The sequence below is a fragment of the Puma concolor genome, chromosome A2 (genome assembly GCF_028749965.1).
Source record: "Puma concolor isolate L17-30 chromosome A2, mPumCon1.1.hap2, whole genome shotgun sequence".
NCBI classification, from domain to species: Eukaryota; Metazoa; Chordata; class Mammalia; order Carnivora; family Felidae; genus Puma; species Puma concolor.
Window position 1 is genome coordinate 152,685,631 of NC_141668.1, and position 16,090 is coordinate 152,701,720.

Here is a 16,090-nt window from a genome sequence, read left to right on the forward strand (position 1 = left end):
GTCTCTGCCTTGGTGGGGACAGGAGAATGGGATGTGGTCCCAAGTTCTTTCCCCATGCAAGCTGGCTCCCAGATGTCACCATCTCTTGGAGGACATCCCGGCTATACCATTTCCTAGTGCTGGTTGAGGAGCAGAGAAGGCCATGGGGCAGGAAGGGGCTTCCTGTTGACTCAGCCCCAGCCTTCCCCTAACTCTAGCCTGTCTCCACCCCACCCCCAACTCAGGAGCAGAGTTAAACCCTGAATCATCCACCTAAACCCAGCTTACAGAAAGGAAAACTGAGGTGGAGAAGGATGACTTTTCCAGGTCCCTAGAGTAAACTGGGTATAGGGCTGTGGACATAGCAGTCCATGGCTGCAGTGCTCATCTCACTCATGTCAGATTGTAGGAAAGAATTAAAACAAAAGTCCCCATGACAGCCCTGTACCCCAACTCCAGACGGGAAGACTGAGGCCCAGAGGAGAGTGGTGCTCACCTCAAGACATAGGGTGAGAAGTGAAACTAGTATCCTATCCCCCTTCTCTAACCTGCCATAGGGCAAAGGAGCTGGAGGCCTTCATTCTTCCAAGAAGCCTGGGACAGAGCAGGAAGTGGGCCAGTAGTCCTGGGTTTCCTGCTCTGACACCTGTAGCATCAGCAGGGCTAGATCCTCCTGGCCCCCAGCCCCACTAAGGAGCAGAGACTTGGGCCAAGGGGAACTGGGGGTCCAAGGGGGCATCTGTTGTGGGGGTCGGTGTTGACCTGGCCTTGCCATGTCCTCAGGCCTGTCCTCTCCTCTGCTCCACTTATCCCAGGCCCAGCTCTGACAGCAGGAGTGTCACCTCTCCCCCATCTCCATGGCACTACTGAGGGAGGGCTGGGGCACAATCAAAGGTTCTGTGGATGTCAGAACTCAAGTCTGGATAAGCTTTGACCTTGGGGAGAGAGTATGGTGTGCCCAGATAATGCCTCCTGGGAAGGGCACCCCACCCCCATACCCTCACCCAGGCTGGGCACAGGTCGGGTGGGGCGACATCCGGGAAGGCTTTTCCCGTCATTGGGAAGGAAGAGCCTTTTCTGGCATCAGACACCTCATTTCCGCAGTCGTTCCCAGCCTCTAGAACTTCCCCATGGCCATTAGACACTCAAGGTCCTGGCCCAGAATGGCCTGGCAAACGTCCAGAGGCAGGAACATTCTTAGTCCATAGGGGTTTAGCCTTGGGGGTCTCTGTTTCCTCCCTACTGGAAGCAGCCGATGCCTCACTTTAAAGGATGTGGTGGGTGTGGACAGCACTAAGGAGGTGTGTCTGCAGCCCTCACCCGAAGACCCCAAGTGGGCGGCCCTGACCCCTGCTGCCGACCCCTGCTACCCGTCTCTAGGACACGGGCTCTGTTGTCAGTGAGGCAGGGGCTGCTGTAAAAAGGGGGTCCTGGAGTGGAGGTGGTACCCCGCCCCCTTGGTTACAGCCTCACAAAGCAGCAGGTCCTGACTGACAGTGTCACCTCCCCTGGCTGTGCTTGAGTACTGGGGGTGATAGAGGGTTCCTGAAGCCCAGCCCTGACCTCTGACCTCATGTGGGCCAGAGCAGCCCTAATCCCTGAGCTAAAGAAAAATGAGGTTGGGGGTGAGAGGTGGGGGTGCTGGCCAGGGTCTCTGTCAGTGCTTTATCCTCCTGCCCTTCCAAGGAACGAAACTGAGGTGGACGAGATGTCAGCACTGGCGGCAGAAGGAGTGGCAGGGCCTAGACAGTCCGTACTGGATGCCCCAGGGGGCTCTAGGGAGGGGTGGCCCCCAGCCCCTTATGACCCCCCCAAAGCTGTGAGGGGCCCCAGAGGAAGGCCTGGGGGCTGGGCTGGCCCCCTGGCTCCCAGCCTAATCCTCTTTTAATGAGCGGCCAGCCGGAAGGCCTCAGTCCCTGGCCGCAGCCTTACAACCCTGGGAGCCCCAGCCAGACTGAGCTGGGGGCAGGGCAGCCCCTGAAGCCTTTCCATGCACCTTCCCTCCCCCTCACTCCCCCCCCACCCCCCTGCCCCCCCCCCCCCCCCCCCCCCGCTTAGCACACCCACCTCATTAATACCCCAAAGCCAAAACCTAAACACTGGCCAGGCCAACTCAGGGCCCCAGCATCTGCAGGGATATATACCAGGATGACATCTGTCTTGTGCTCCCTCCCATGGACTCTCTTGGGCATTTACTATTAGTTCAGGGTCAGGTCCCACATGGAGCTGGACAGGGGAGACTGTCACAGCTGATCCAGGGGCTTGCTGTCTCAGTCCCTTTTCTATCCGGGGAATGTTCTGAATGGGAATCCCTAGAAACCAGACCCAGGGTTTAAGCTGCCTCTTCCCTGGGGGGTAGGTTCCAGTTCCTCTGGCCCCAAACCCCTTAATATCTGTCCCCTCCAACCCAATCCTGAGCCAGGCTTTCCATATTGGACACCCAGAGGCCTCCCCAGGAGCCATCCACACTCACCCCCCCTTCCCCCCAGGCAGGTGAGCCAGGTCGGTGCCAACAAAACCAATTACAGCCGCTCTCACCCAATTAGCAACTAATTATGGCCTTGTAGTCCATTCAACATAATTAACATGTAAATGACTCGGTGTGTTTATATTCAATAACTGCTCTGATTGAATTTAATTTAAAAGTCTGAACTAGGGACCCAGTTACCGTATTTCACCATCTAGAGCAGCCACTTCCTGGGAATGTCGGCTCCTCCAGGGGAAAGGGACACAAGACCAGGGTGGAGGGCAGAGGGACAGGTGCTGTGACACTGGCCCAGTCCTGGTGAGGGTAGGGATGGCTGCAGTCCCTATACTCTGAAATGCTACCCCAGGGGTGTGGGAAGGTGGTGAAGTCTGAAGAGCCCCAGTGGGACCCTCAAGTTGGGAAATCCTCTGGAACTAGGGGGCCCCTCTTAAGGGCTACTGTAAACATCCCAGCTCTTCAGTAAACACCAAGCCAGAGCCAAGCTGGAGCCACCCAGCTGGGCTAAAGCTCCACTGTAGGCTTCCCTCCCATTTTGGGGGCTGGGGGCTGGGGGCTGAGGGCTGGAGCCTGGGGCCAGCAGGCTCAGCCATGCTATTCCCACGCCCGTTCCGCCCCAGTGCCCGCCTACTCCGCCCAGGAGAGGACAGGCTGGGGGCACAGCTCAACCTGACCCAGGAAAAGCCAGGAGGGAAGATGCAGCAGGGTCATACCCTGGCACACACGCCAGCTGGAAACCCAGGGTTTTCTACACCTCTCTCCCACGAGGATGTCCAATAACTTTCGACTGTTTTGTCCCAGCAGGTAGGGAGCTCTCTAGCCTAGGTGCTCCAGTGATCCCTGCCCACCCCCATGGCACCTGATCATCTGGGTCTGGGCTGGTGACGGAGCCAGGAGGACCCTTGTAGGTCCATGTAGGACCCTTAACAGCATGTGCAGATGCCTACGAGGACACCTTCGGGCATTTACCAGCCAGGCAGAGCTCAGAGCTCTACCCCTGTTTGGAAAGGACACAGTGCAGGGGCAAAGCTGGCCTGCAGGGACCAGGCAGCCCCTGTGCATGGGGTAGGAGACAGCAGCCTGGGCCAGGCAAGCAGCTCACACAGGAATGTGCCCCAAGAAGCATGAAGGGGGTTGGGAAGACAGTTGGCCCTGTGGGGAGGGGTCGCACTGATCCATTTCTCAGGTGGGGAGAGTGGATCGGGCCTCCAGCTCCACTGGCCTCAGGGGCCCACCCCGCCTCCCACATTCCAGACCTAGCCCGGAAACCCCTCACTCCTTCCCCCCCTCCCCCGCCACCTCCTCCCTGTGACTGCAAAAGACAACAAACTCTCCATGGCTCATTTACTCCGATAAATCAACCAGACGGACAGGCCAGGATGGGACTGACAGGCTAGTGGGTGTCAAGACCCTCCCCCTGCCCTGCACCCAGCCTCCACCTCTGTTGCCCTCCTTGGACTCCTGGGGTCCCTACAAGCCCTTCATGTCACCCACCCAGAGAGTCCCAGGATGTCCGGACAGTCTCAGTCTCCTTCCCAACATTCAGATGGGGAAACTGAGGCATTGAACAGACAGATGTGTACTTAGGGTCAGCCTTAGGGGATGCAATAGGACAGAATTGGGAGACCAAACAGGACTCAGCTGGTCACCAGTCCAGGAGGGCAGTGAGTTCTCCACACAAGCCTGGTGCTGGGACAGGAGGGTGTTAAACAAAACAAACGACAGCGACAGCGATAGCACAGGCCGCCCTGGGCAGAGGCCCCCTGGGTGTTGCAGGAGCCCACAGGGCCCCTGAGTTCTAGTTGTTCCTCAGCCAGTTGTAGCGTCTGACCCAAAGGGACCCACCATGCTGGCCGACCGGCAAGTACACAGGCAGTGGACGCTGCCCTTGGAGGGAAATGAGAGCATCAGCACCAAGCCCTAAGTGGAAAGAAACATGGCTCTTGGCTGGGTGCAGAGACCTCAGAGGAAAGAGCACGTCCGGGTAGGAAGCCAAGGAGGGGGTCAGGGTGGGGATGGGAGGGGTGGAGGCAAGGGGGGGGGATGGGGGGAGGGAGGAAGGAAGGAAGAAGAGTGGGGGAAGGGGGATCTGGAGCTGAGGCCTCTCACCCCAAAGACTTCCTGGTCCCTGGAGGGGCCTGTTGCTTTGGGGCTGTCCCTGCCCTACAGAGATGCAGCAGATACCCGTACTTGCCAGCAGCCCCGGTGAGAACGCCACAAGTCAGCCTAGCTGAGGCCTCCCTCCCCCACAGGCAGGCCTCCTGGATCCTAGGCCAGCAGCCACCACCCAGGCCCATTCGTTGCTGGGTCAGGACCAGTGGTCAGGGTCTGGAACCCAGGAGGCCTCCACCCTCCCTGAGACTGCTAAACAGCCTGGGGTATGTTGAGGGGGGAGAGCAGTAGTGGGGGAGGGGTGGAGTGGTGGCGGGGTGGGAAGTGGTGGCTACAGGCCTGCCAAGCTCAGGCACCCACGTGAGCTGAGCTTTGGATTCAGACCGGAGCCTTCTGGCATCCAGGCCTCTGGCAAAGGCCCTCTTGCTATTTCTAAGAAAAATGCAGCAGGAATCTTCTCTGCTTCTCCAAAACTCCAAGGGCTCCCTTGAGACGGGGCTCAAATTCCCAGGACAGTACCAGGCCAGGCCAGGCAACCATGCTCTCAGCCCAGTGGTACAGATGCCCAAGTGAGCAAGGGGTCCAGTCACCCCTAACACAAGCTGTAGGAGCCATAACAGTGCTCAGAGAGGGGTCACTGTGGCTGCTCATGGGTCCCAAACAGAGTGGGGAGCTCATCTCAGTGTGGGGAGCTCCCTCCAAGGCATGCCCTACCCAGTGCACCTCTCTCATTGGATTTTCCTCACCATATGTATTTGGTGCCTTTGCCATGAGGAACAAAGAGCTTAAAAACCACAAGGAACAAGTACAAACGCTATGTCAAAGCAGCAAGAGCAGGACTCCGTCCAGTATCTTGCCCTTCCCCCAGGTATTATGGCACACACACCTCACCTCTGCTTCCTGCTCTTCCCTCCCACAGTCTCCCTGACCCTGTTGAGATGCAGCCTCCTCCAGGAAGCCTGACCGGATGCCCATGATAGTGGCATCCTATTTCTGCCTGACCCCACTCCCAGAACAGGGCTCAGGGTAACTTCTGCAGTCCTTTCCAAACACTGTCACCTTCACCAAAGGTTAGAAATCTCGAGGGAGAGGTGAAGTAGTGCAGAACTCCTTGGGCCTCCCCCAGGACCAGCCCTCACCCCTCTGCCACCCTCAGCATAGCTCCTAGTTAGGAAGTCCCGAGACTTCCTTCACAGGAGCCATAACTGCATTCACAAAGTTAATCCTCCCACGTGAGGCCTCCCAGTGAGGCCAAAACCATTCTTATCCCCACTTTACAGACAATGCAGCAGGGACACAGAGAGGCTCACTACTCAAGATCTATCCACGGCCAGGATGCAAGCAAAGCAGCCTAAGCCTTCAGGATGCTGCCTGCACTGAGCCACTGTGGTCCCCACCTTACACAGGGGGAGCCACATCCTGGAGAGGCTAAGCCACCTGCCCGAGGTCACACAGCTGACAAAGGTAGAAGGCAGGCTTGTCTGCCTTCAGGGACAGCCCTCTCAACCACCACCACCTTCGAATTCTACCAAATTTAAGTCCCATGGAAGGAGCTGGAGGTCTCCCAGGGGTCAGGGGCCAAGTACCCATGGCTCTGAAGACAACCTCTGGGCCCCCCGCCACCCCTGGAGGGGTCACAGGGTTGGAGGTGCATACATACAGGTGCAGACAACCAGGAGCCCACTCTAAGGCCACTGCCTCCAAAGCCACAGAGTGAAAGATACCTTTATGGGCCAGAATGAGATTTTTATCTTGGCGGTTTCTCTTTAAATTCTTTACGATTACGAAGCAGCGGGGGCTGCCAAGGAACATGATTTACTCCTTGAGCATGCACCAGCTCCTCACTCAGTGCCAAGGGAAGCTGGAGCCAGAGAGGGAGGGGCGGGCGTCATGCCAGGGAACCAGAGACAAGGCCTGTGCTGCTGAGGCCCAGCTAGTGGCGGTCCCGTTTGAGGCTTGGCTGGACCTGGAAGGACCACAGCTGAAGGCCCCCAGCCCTGAACTGGCTGACTCAGGCTGGGCCTGAGACAGGTTCTCAGCAAGTACCAGGACCTACTCCATTCTCTCCACACGCCAATTGCTGGCCAGCTGAGGGGCAGCCAGCCTCCAGGACCTCCCAACTCCCGAAGTGGCCACTTCCAAGTCCCCTCTCAGGAGTAAGGCAGTTCCCATTTCCTGGAAAACTGAGAGCCTAAATGCAGGAATCTGGGCTCAAGTTCACGCTTTGGGTCTTCCTACCTCCCTCCTCCTGGCTCATCTGGAATACCGGCCCCTCCCCAGTTTGCTAGCTCCAAATCCCACTGTAGCTATCAGAAACACCTGACCTCTACCCAGTTCCCTGGTGCCACCTCTGGCCTCTCCCCAACACCTCCTCTTCTGTGTTCTGAATCTTCTAGCCTCCTTTGGCTGGCCAGGGAGCCCCTGGGGAGGCAAGGGCACATCCCCCACTCCTCACTGTGCAGTCAGGCCTGGGGGTGGGGCAATGCTCCATCAGGGCTAAAGGCACTTCCACTTGAACCCATATTCACCCACTCTTCATCCCCCCCTTGGGTGAAGTAAACGGGCTATGACCTCTCCTAACCTCCAATCTCATCATTTCCTAACAAGGAGACCTGGCCACTCTGGTTCTCTGATGCCACATGCAGATGACGTAAGTAGTGGCACTATTCTGGGCCATTAGCCCCAGAGGCTCAGAGGCTGGGCTGGGGTGGGTGCATAGGCAGTGACCAGCACCTACCCACTCACCCTCCACCTACAGAGTGTCATTCCCCACAGAGCAAGCCAGTTATGCCTGGAATTAGAGAAGATCCAAACTCCAGGGCTACTCTGAACACAGGAGCCCTTTCCTCTCCTGGACCCTTGTTTTCCTTCTCCAAAAGGAGACAGCTTCCTAGGGGACTCTGATCAGTAGTGGACTGGGATGACGGAGGGCTGGATTTACAGGAAATAAGCAAACCCAAGTGTTGTTGCTTCTGTAAGCAGAGGGTATGAGAAGCCTGCCCAGTGCAACCTCAACCCTCTCCTTAGGAAATGAGGCTGGGAAGGCTAAGGCCAGCACTGCAGGATCCTGGAGCCCTGTCCCTAGCTCATGGAAGAGGGCTATACCTGCTTCCCCCAATCCACCCTTCACTCTCTCGGTCCTGAGACAAGCTCAGACATCAGACAGAGCCAGGCTCTGCTGTTGCTGAGTGACAGGAAACCTCACAGAAAACCCATGGAGAGCCCTCTCAGGCCTTGGAGACACCACCACATGGTTATCATCATGGGTACCTACTGTTACTTCTATTATTTTCATCTTTCCTGACTCTTCTGCTCTATCTCCCTACTCCTGCCTTGGTTTCCCCAGTAGCCCAGCCACCTCATGTCATCACAGGAAGGACCCTTTTCCTCCACCAAACACCTCTTGGCCCCCGTGTCCTGGCCAAAGCCAGCCCAGGCAGCAGGCAGCTGCATATTGTGGGGGTGGCTTCCTGGGATAAAGTAAACATTCCCCAAGCTGAACAAAGGACCTGGCAGGGCACTCACACCTCCCTGCTGCAGAGGGAGGTGGTGCCCCCTGGCTTGGGTCATCTCAGGATGGGGGAAGGGAAAGCTTTTTCTCCTAGGCTTGGCCAGGGACTCTGGGGTTAAGGGGACTCCAGACAAGGATGGGTGGAGGAAAGGGTCCTGCTGTCCAGGCTCTCTGGTCCCAAGCGTCCATGAGCTCTCAGAGGACACCTCATCTCTCCTGGAAATCTTCCCCACTTGACCCCTCACTTCTGCCTGACCTTGGCTGTGTTGCTAATGGAAGCTCAGGAGATGGGCCATAGAAGCCCCCCCTACCTGGACTCTAACTGAACCTTGGGCCCCTTCTCCCTTACACTTTCTCAGCTTTTGGCCTGGCTGGGGTGCCCAGGCAAATGCACAGGCAGCAAGCCCAAGGCTGGTCCAGTTCCTGCCTTTGTTCCTTTAGCTGCCCTGGGCAGTGTGGCCCCTCATGCCAGCACCTCCGGCTCGGGAGGGTCTGGCCCAACCAGGCCGGAACTAGCACCTCCCAACTGCAGCAAGACCAAGGGCGGGGGGGGGGGGGGGGGGGAGGTGGGGGGAGGGCCTAGATTGAGTCCCTGGGGCCTGGTATGCCAACTGCTATATCCAGGCAAGGCACAGAAGGAGAAACTGAGGCATAGAGCCAAAGTGACCACCAGCGCTTCTGAGAGCAACCCTCTCTATGAACCTCAGGTATGCCTGGGAGAAGAAGCCCTCACCGCCCCCCCCCAACCCCTTTTCTAGTCCCTGGCCTGGCTGTGAGATCCCAGTTTCTATGGCCGATGGTATCCATTCTCTGTAAATGCTTAGTGAGGACCTACTCTTCACCAAGGGCCACTTTGTGTACATGACTGTGCTGAGACGGTCCAGCATGGGGGGTGGATACATAGGGCCTGGTACACAGTAAGCGCTGGGTTCCCAGGTGGCACTGACCAACTGGATGTCCATTATCTTTTCAGCCAGTCTGATTGAGACTTGTTCACTGCAGACCCCTTGGTACTCAGCATGGGGGCCTGGCACAGAGTAGGGACTCAAGTATCTGCTAAATTAAGTGATTTTTAAGCATACAACTAGGACATGAGGTAAGTGGGGAATGGGGAAAGTCATCCAGGGCCGGGAAGCCTGTGTGTGTGAGGGCACAGAGACCTGGGATAGGGTGGCCCCAGGCACCCTATGGCCCCACCCCAGGCTGCCACAGCAGTCAGCACCATAGGCTGGCTGCCAGCAAGCTGGGCTTTTAGTCACTGCGGGTGTCGGCTTCAGAGCTAATTGAGAAGGAATCGACCTGACCAATGTGGGCGTCAGCAAGGCCAGGACACCAGGGTTCTATTTCTGGCCTCGCCTCTGCCTCCTGCCCGACCTTGGCCCTGCCCTTGCCTGAGCCTCGGTTTCTCTCTCTGGAAAACAGGAACAAAAGTCTTTGGCCCTTTGTCTCTGGAGGTCTAAGAAGGTTTAAAAGGAGCATATAGAGGAACTCCCTAAGTCTTATCTCTCTTGCTTCCCCTCATAGGTCTCCAGGGTGATGACAAAAATACTACCCAGGGTGTATGTCTGGGTTCTAGGGTCCCAGAGGTATGAAGACAAGCCCCCACCCCCCTTGCCCTGGTGGGGGGAGGGGATGCTCTGCTCCCCCTGCCGGCACCCTGGGCTGGGAAGGGAGTGAGGGGGGGCCAGGCCCCTTCAAGATTTATTAATCTGCTCTAAGGAAATCCACCAGGGAAGCATGGAGGTAACAGCAGAATAAATCTCTCCCCTTCCCAGGCCTGGGGGCAAGGGGTACTCTTACAACCAAAAGCATCACCCTCAGCCCATTCCACAGGCCCCACACTGATCTTCTTCCAGGTGCATCTTCAGAAATGCACTCCTCATTCCCCCCATTGACTCACATGGTGGGATAAGGACAAGGGAGGGGCTCTGCTGGGGACATGGGGACGTGGGAACATGGTGAGGTGGAGGCTGGATCTCGGCCAAACCTGAGGAAGGAAAAGTCAGCCCAGCCTTTCACCCCAATATGTGTGCCCGGAAATCTGGCCAGCCAGGGCTGAGTGGGCCCCACCCAGGGCAGCCCACTGGACACAGTGACCTTGGGCCAGAGGAGAACTCAGCAGTGACCCCAGATCCCCCAGATCCCAGCATGGCTGCCACCCCTTTTCCCAGGCGGAGGGGAGAATCTTCTGGTCACACAGACCTTTGAGGAAGTGGCTCGTGAGTGAGCCATTTGGACACCCTGAGTGTGTGCCATGTGTATTCACTGCCAGTGGGTGAGGTACAAAGGCAATGAAGCTGGGGAACCTCTCACTCTGCAGACCCCAACCCATCATTAAAACCTTCCAGTGACTTCCAAAGCAACGTGTTCATTGGGGATCTCAGGAGCTCAGACCTGTCTCTTACCATGTGTTCTCCTTGAACTCGCCAGGTAGCCTGCCCTCCCCTCACAGCCAACAGACCCTCCCTGATTCCTGGGAACCTCTCCCATCTAGAGACCCACACCCCAGCAGAGTAGGTCCTGCCTCTCCAGCTTCCTGAGGCCTGTGTCTGCCTGACTATCTGCCCTTCCACCCCAGGGACCATCCAGGGCAGGACCAGACACAGAGCTGTGGCAAGGAAGGGCTTCCACAAGTTTGGAGGAAGTGGCATCTCTCTCTCCCCAATTATCTATCACACAGAGGAAGACACTCTGCAGACCCTAGGCCACCCAGCCTGAGACCCCACATTCTGCCTCCAGAAGGGGCCCAGACTCGAGAGACTTCTCTGAAATGTCTACGTGGCCCGTTCTCCAGCCTTTCCTGGCAAGTTACCATTGTCCTTCCCCTCCCCACCCACACAACCAGGGTGACCCATGTGGCTGCACAATATGTCTTTTTTGCCTTGTCTTCCCTGTCTCCTCAGCATCGGGCCAAGCTCTGTGGACAGAGGATGAGGATGCCAGGGCAAGGCAGCCTCTTACCTTTGAATGAGAGCCGGACCCGGGGCGTGGCTGGGAGGTGGTCCTGGGTGGGGGTGGCTGGCCAGGCCCCGGTCAGTAGGGAAGCCCAAAGGAGAAGACCAGCAACAGGCATTGTGGGAGGGGCCTAGGGCCCAGGAAGCAGGCTCGGCTGTCTGGACACCTGGGAAGGGGGAACCAAGATCAAAATGTATAAGGCAGATAGGGGCGTCCTCCCCTACCAACTCTCCTTGCTCACACCCTCAGCCTGGGACCATGAAAGCCCCAGTGTGCAAACTTGATATACTTTTTTGTACCTGCCTTTGTCTGGGAAGGTGTAGCCAATGGGCCTGAAGACCAAACAACCAGGTGCAGCCTGGGGTCACCAGAGCTAACAGGGGCCACTGGAGACTCAAACAATGCCCCCCGCCCCAGCATCCTGAATTCCATTCACAGGGTCCTGCTGAAGCAGGCAATCTTACAGTCCCTTCCAGTTCCCAGCAGGCTCTCTCTTTTGTGCCCACCCCCAGCCAAATGGGCTGCTCCTTCCCTCGCCCACCTCAAGGATTGGAGGAAGAGATGGATCCAGTCCTGCCTGCTCCAGCCAAACCTATCCTCCCAGTACAGGGAAATTGAACCTGATTACTGGGGTAGAGGCATGGGAGAGAGTGGAGGATAAGTGAGACACACACAGGCAGCCCAAAGTGGGAGAGACAGCAGCTAGAAAAGGGGAGGCAAAATCTGAAATCACAGCAGGAGGGATCCAGGTAAGATGTACAGAAGGACTTGCTGCCAGGTGAGTTCCAGTTCTGCCTCTAGAGAGCAAAGAAAGTGGAGCTGGGATGGCCAACAGGCCTGGGGCGGGGTCTGAGCCAACCTCGGTGTCCTCAGAACCCCCATATCCCAGCAGGTCCAAGTTTTGATACTATGTTTTTCAAATATTGTCTCCCCAGGCAGGCTGGCTGTTGGGTAAACGCAGCCCAGCACCAGTTGTCAGAACATATTGCTCCCTCCCGGCAAAACCCAGCGCCAATTCCCAACCCCCCCTACCCAGATACACTGGGGGTGGGGGCACCAAGAATGACAGTGTGAGCCCCATCCTCCAGGTCTGCCCTGTCTATTCTCTTTTCCCATGGGAGGCAAGACCCTAGGCCCATTTCTAGGACCCTGGAGTAGGGTGACAGGTATTGTGGCCTGTTAATCCCCTGCACTGGCTGCCATATGCTGAGGCAAGGCCCAGGATCCACATCTGTCAGGCTCCACTCAACAGACCCTGAGGCCTCCCTAGACCCACCTCTCCCGGAGCCCCGGAGCCCTTGCCTCTCCTACCAGGGCAAACCACTGGTGGTTCTTCAGACAGGAAGTGCAGCTTCAGGCCTCCTGGCCCATTCCCCAGGTGGTGCCCTCTGTGGGAACACCCTCTCCAGAGTGCCTGACGCACCTCTCAAGTTGCTTCAAGATCCCCCACCCATCACAGAAGTTCCCTCCTCGGGAGACTGGCTGGGGGAGGGGAGAACAGAACCAGCCCCTCCCCCAGTCTGTTGGGGCACAAAGCTGGTGCTGACTGAATAGCAGGCTCTGGTGAGAGGGGGCAGGTAGGAGAAAGGGCTGTACAGCCACCATCACCCTCCGATACACCTGGGAGGCCCCCACTAACAGTTGTGGATATACACACGTCCACACTTGCATGCCCACACACGTCCTCACAAGCATGTGTTTGCTCAAGAACTTGACCTGCTAGTGGGGTGGGGCTCAAGGAAGCTGGGGAACACTGTCCTGGCTTGGGGAGGGCAAGATACAGTCTGGGTCCCTCAGAAACCTTTGCTCCTATGTATCAGGGGGCTCAGGTTAACTCACATCCCCCCCCCCACACCCCAATAACCTCATTTCTTCTGCATCCGTTGTGGTGGTAACAAGGGCAGGGTCACCAAGGACAGCATTAGAGCCCCCAAGGTATCCAGGAAGGTGGAGGGGTTTGCCCCACTGGGCCCCTACAGGGACCTCTCACAATGCCCTGGCCTTTTAAAGGAGTGAATGGGGGATGATCAAGTCTGCTGGGGCTTCAGACCCAAGTCCAGGCTCCCTCTTTGGCCGCATGAGGGATGGAAAAGAGAAGAGAAGAGGGAAGGAAGAAGAGGAAGACAGGGACAGAGAGAAGGAAGGGGAGGGCACTTCCACAGCTGCTTCCCCTCTGCCAGCCCCTAGATGTATTCCACTTAGCCTCGGCCTCAGAGAAGCCCCCAGTCAGGTGAACCAGGTGGGTGGACAGAGAAGGAACAGCCACCGCCACCTGGGAGCCCACCAGGAGGAGAGCAGAGAAAGAAGGAAAGAAGCCTGGCGGGAGGGAGCAAGGGAGGGAGGCAGGCGGGAGGGAGGAGGAGAGAGGGAGGAGAGAGGGAGGGACGGAGGAGAGACGTTCGAACAAAGAACCGAGGAGCTGGGGCTGGCAAGGGGTGCAGAGAAGGGGCGGCCAGACAAGGGGGTCTGGAGGCACTTGGGGGTAGCGCAGGGGGCTAGGTGGTCGAACCGTCTGGCCTGATCCAGACCTCTCAGGCTTAGAGTGAGGTGGGGGGTGGGGGGCAGTGAGCAGCTTGCCTCAGAGAAGGGAGGTTAGCTCCTCAGAGCTGAGAACTGCCTGGATGGAAGGGAGGCAGGAGCAGGGGCTGCGGGGGAACACGGGATGGAATTATTAACAGCACCCCAGCCCTAAGATATCCCCTCTACCCCCAAGCAGGCCACAGATCCTATCTGGCTCCTTGGCTTCCCCCTCCCCCAACACCCATGGACCAGGAAGCAGAGCTACACCGCCACAGCTGGGATTGAAACCCCCCTTTCATGGTCAGGGGTTTCCCAGTCAAGGTCACCTGGGCTCAGTTTCATCCTCCCCCTCAAGGTATGCCTGACAGAGCATGGGGGGCACTGAGGCTAGGCTGCTGGCCTTCTCTCCCCCAACCCTAGCACTTCCGGGCTTGGCTCCTTCAGAAATGAGGGGCAGCAAGCAGCAGGGGTAGGCTTGCCTGGTGCCCTTGCCTTCCAGCACACCTTACCCTATGGGTTTAGGCACACTTCCTGGGCAGCCTCAGAAAAGGCCCCAGCTCTATCCGACTCCCTGGGCTGGGATGAGCCTCCCAACCCCTGAATACAGTTTCCCCGGTCTCTGCAACTAGGACAGGGGCTTCTGGGAAACAACCTGGGTGAATTCAGGAGAACTGTAACCCACAACCTGGCCCAGCTCCAGGGTGGACACACCAGTGCCTTCAGGTAATCCCCCTCCCCCAGGTGTTCATGGGCTGGTGTTCTCAACACAGTTATCTCAAGAACTGTAAGTTATTTAAGCAGCCAGCCCCTCAGCCTTAGCTCCAGCTGACCCATCCTGCCAGCCCTGCCTCACTCCTGGGCTACCTTGACACTCTCTGGTCCCACTTGCTCTAGGCGAGCCCACCAAGCTCCTAGTGTCCCCTGCCCATTTCACCACTGGGGCCCCAGCCTGCCCAAATGGGAGGGCTTAACAGGCTCTCCTACGTCACCTACAGCCCACAACCAGGTCCCTAATTCAAGCAAGATTCCGTGCTGGAAAAGCAAACCCAAGCTGGCAGCTGGGGGTCAAGGGGCTAGCACAGGGTTCAGAGAAAAGCTTCAGGGCTGGAGGTCCTCCTGCCTTGCTGATCTGGGGGACCCTCCACGTGGGGTCTGCCAGTACAGCGCTTCCCTTACAGCAGATGATCTGGATCAGGACACTGAGGCAGAACAGGCACACCTAAGGGGAAGAACGCTGCCTGAGGCGTTAGTGGGAAAGAGCTGACCCAGGAGAAGGGGTATCTGCTCCAGGAACGTGGGGGGTGCTTGGGAGCACCCACCCACTCAGAATCTTATGATTAAAAAGTTGCTTTGCACACTGGTGACCCCGCAGGACACACCGACCATACATCTCTATGTCGCACCGATGATAAGGGGACAGGCAGCCCGGACAGGTACGGCGCCCACTCCAGTCCTATCTCCCCTGCATCCTCGGGAAGCCCGCAGCCTCTCCGATCCCCGCGCCCCGGACACTTCCGCAGAGTTGCAATGCCCCAGGTCCCAGAGGGATCGCGGGGTGGCCCGACACCCTGCCCGCTCCCTCCCGGTTCCCGCCGCACTCACCTCCTCCGCGGCGGCGGGGCCTGGGCTCCCGGGCGGCGGGGGCGGCGGCAGAGCGGCTCCCGGTTGGGCCGGCCGGCGCTAGCGGCCCCCCGGGGCCATGGCCCTGCCCGCGCCCTCTCGCCGCTGTGCCTGAGCCGGGGTCGACGCCGCGGCCCGGGTTTTAACGGGTTCTGTGGGCTTCGGGCGCGTCAGCAGCCGAGGCCCCGGGCCCCAGCCCGGGCCATGGGAAGGCTCAGGGGCGCTCGGGGCCGCCTCCCCCCGGGTGGGCTGCGGGCGCCCCCTGGCCGGCGCGCCGAGGGCGCATTCCCCGGCGCGGGGCGCGGGCGACGGCGCGCGCTCGGCTTAGGGGAGCTGCGCTTGGCTCGGCCCGGTGGTGCTCGCCTGCTTGCTGAACTGGGGCCGGGCGGCCGCGCTGGGCTGCGCCGCTCCTCGCGACGCGCCCTGGCCCTGTGCTGCACTCGGGGATCGCCGGACCGCGGCCGTTCGCTCGCTCGCTCTCTCTGGTCTCGCGGCCGCCGGCGGGACGGGGCGCTCGGAGCCGCGCGGGGAGCGCCGGCAATTGGCCGCCCGTGGGCGACATTTGCATAGCGCGGCCCCGCCCCGCCCGCCCCGCCCGGCCCCACCCCCGGGGCGGGACCCGCCCGGCCGCCGCCCCGCCCCCGCTCCACCTGTCCGCGGGCTGGGCCCGGGGCTCCCGGGCTGTGGGGCAGCCCGCGCCAGGGGAGACTAATCTGCACCCCGCGCCCCCGCCCTGGCTTCGCGGGCGGCGCCCCCGCCCCGCCCTGGCTTTGTCTCTCCGTGGATACACCGTGCACGCCGTGTCTGGTGTTTACTCGGGCACTCAACTCCCTGGCGGGAAGGGCGGGCGCGCCGGGGAGCACGGAGCCTGCGCTCACCTGCTCACCCCCTGCCGTGTCACTCCTTCC

The 16,090-nt window shown here is 59.0% G+C and overlaps 1 protein-coding gene across 3 annotated transcripts in view; it reads right to left on the reverse strand.

Moving 5' to 3' along the window:
* Positions 1 to 15,335, reverse strand: part of SEMA3F (semaphorin 3F) — a 29,627-nt gene extending 14,292 nt beyond the window's left edge. The window contains exons 1-2 of one of the 3 annotated variants that reach the window (XM_025915992.2): positions 15,165 to 15,335; positions 11,049 to 11,208 (exon numbers count right to left, since the gene is read on the reverse strand). In XM_025915992.2, coding sequence (XP_025771777.1) covers positions 11,049 to 11,160 — 112 coding nt within the window. In that variant the 5' untranslated portion in view covers positions 11,161 to 11,208; positions 15,165 to 15,335. Of the gene's footprint in view, positions 1 to 11,048; positions 11,209 to 11,583; positions 11,608 to 15,164 lie in introns of those variants that run through there. The other 2 variants (XM_025915993.2, XM_086698154.1) reach the window with 2 other exon arrangements.
* Positions 15,336 to 16,090: the final 755 nt, after the last annotated feature.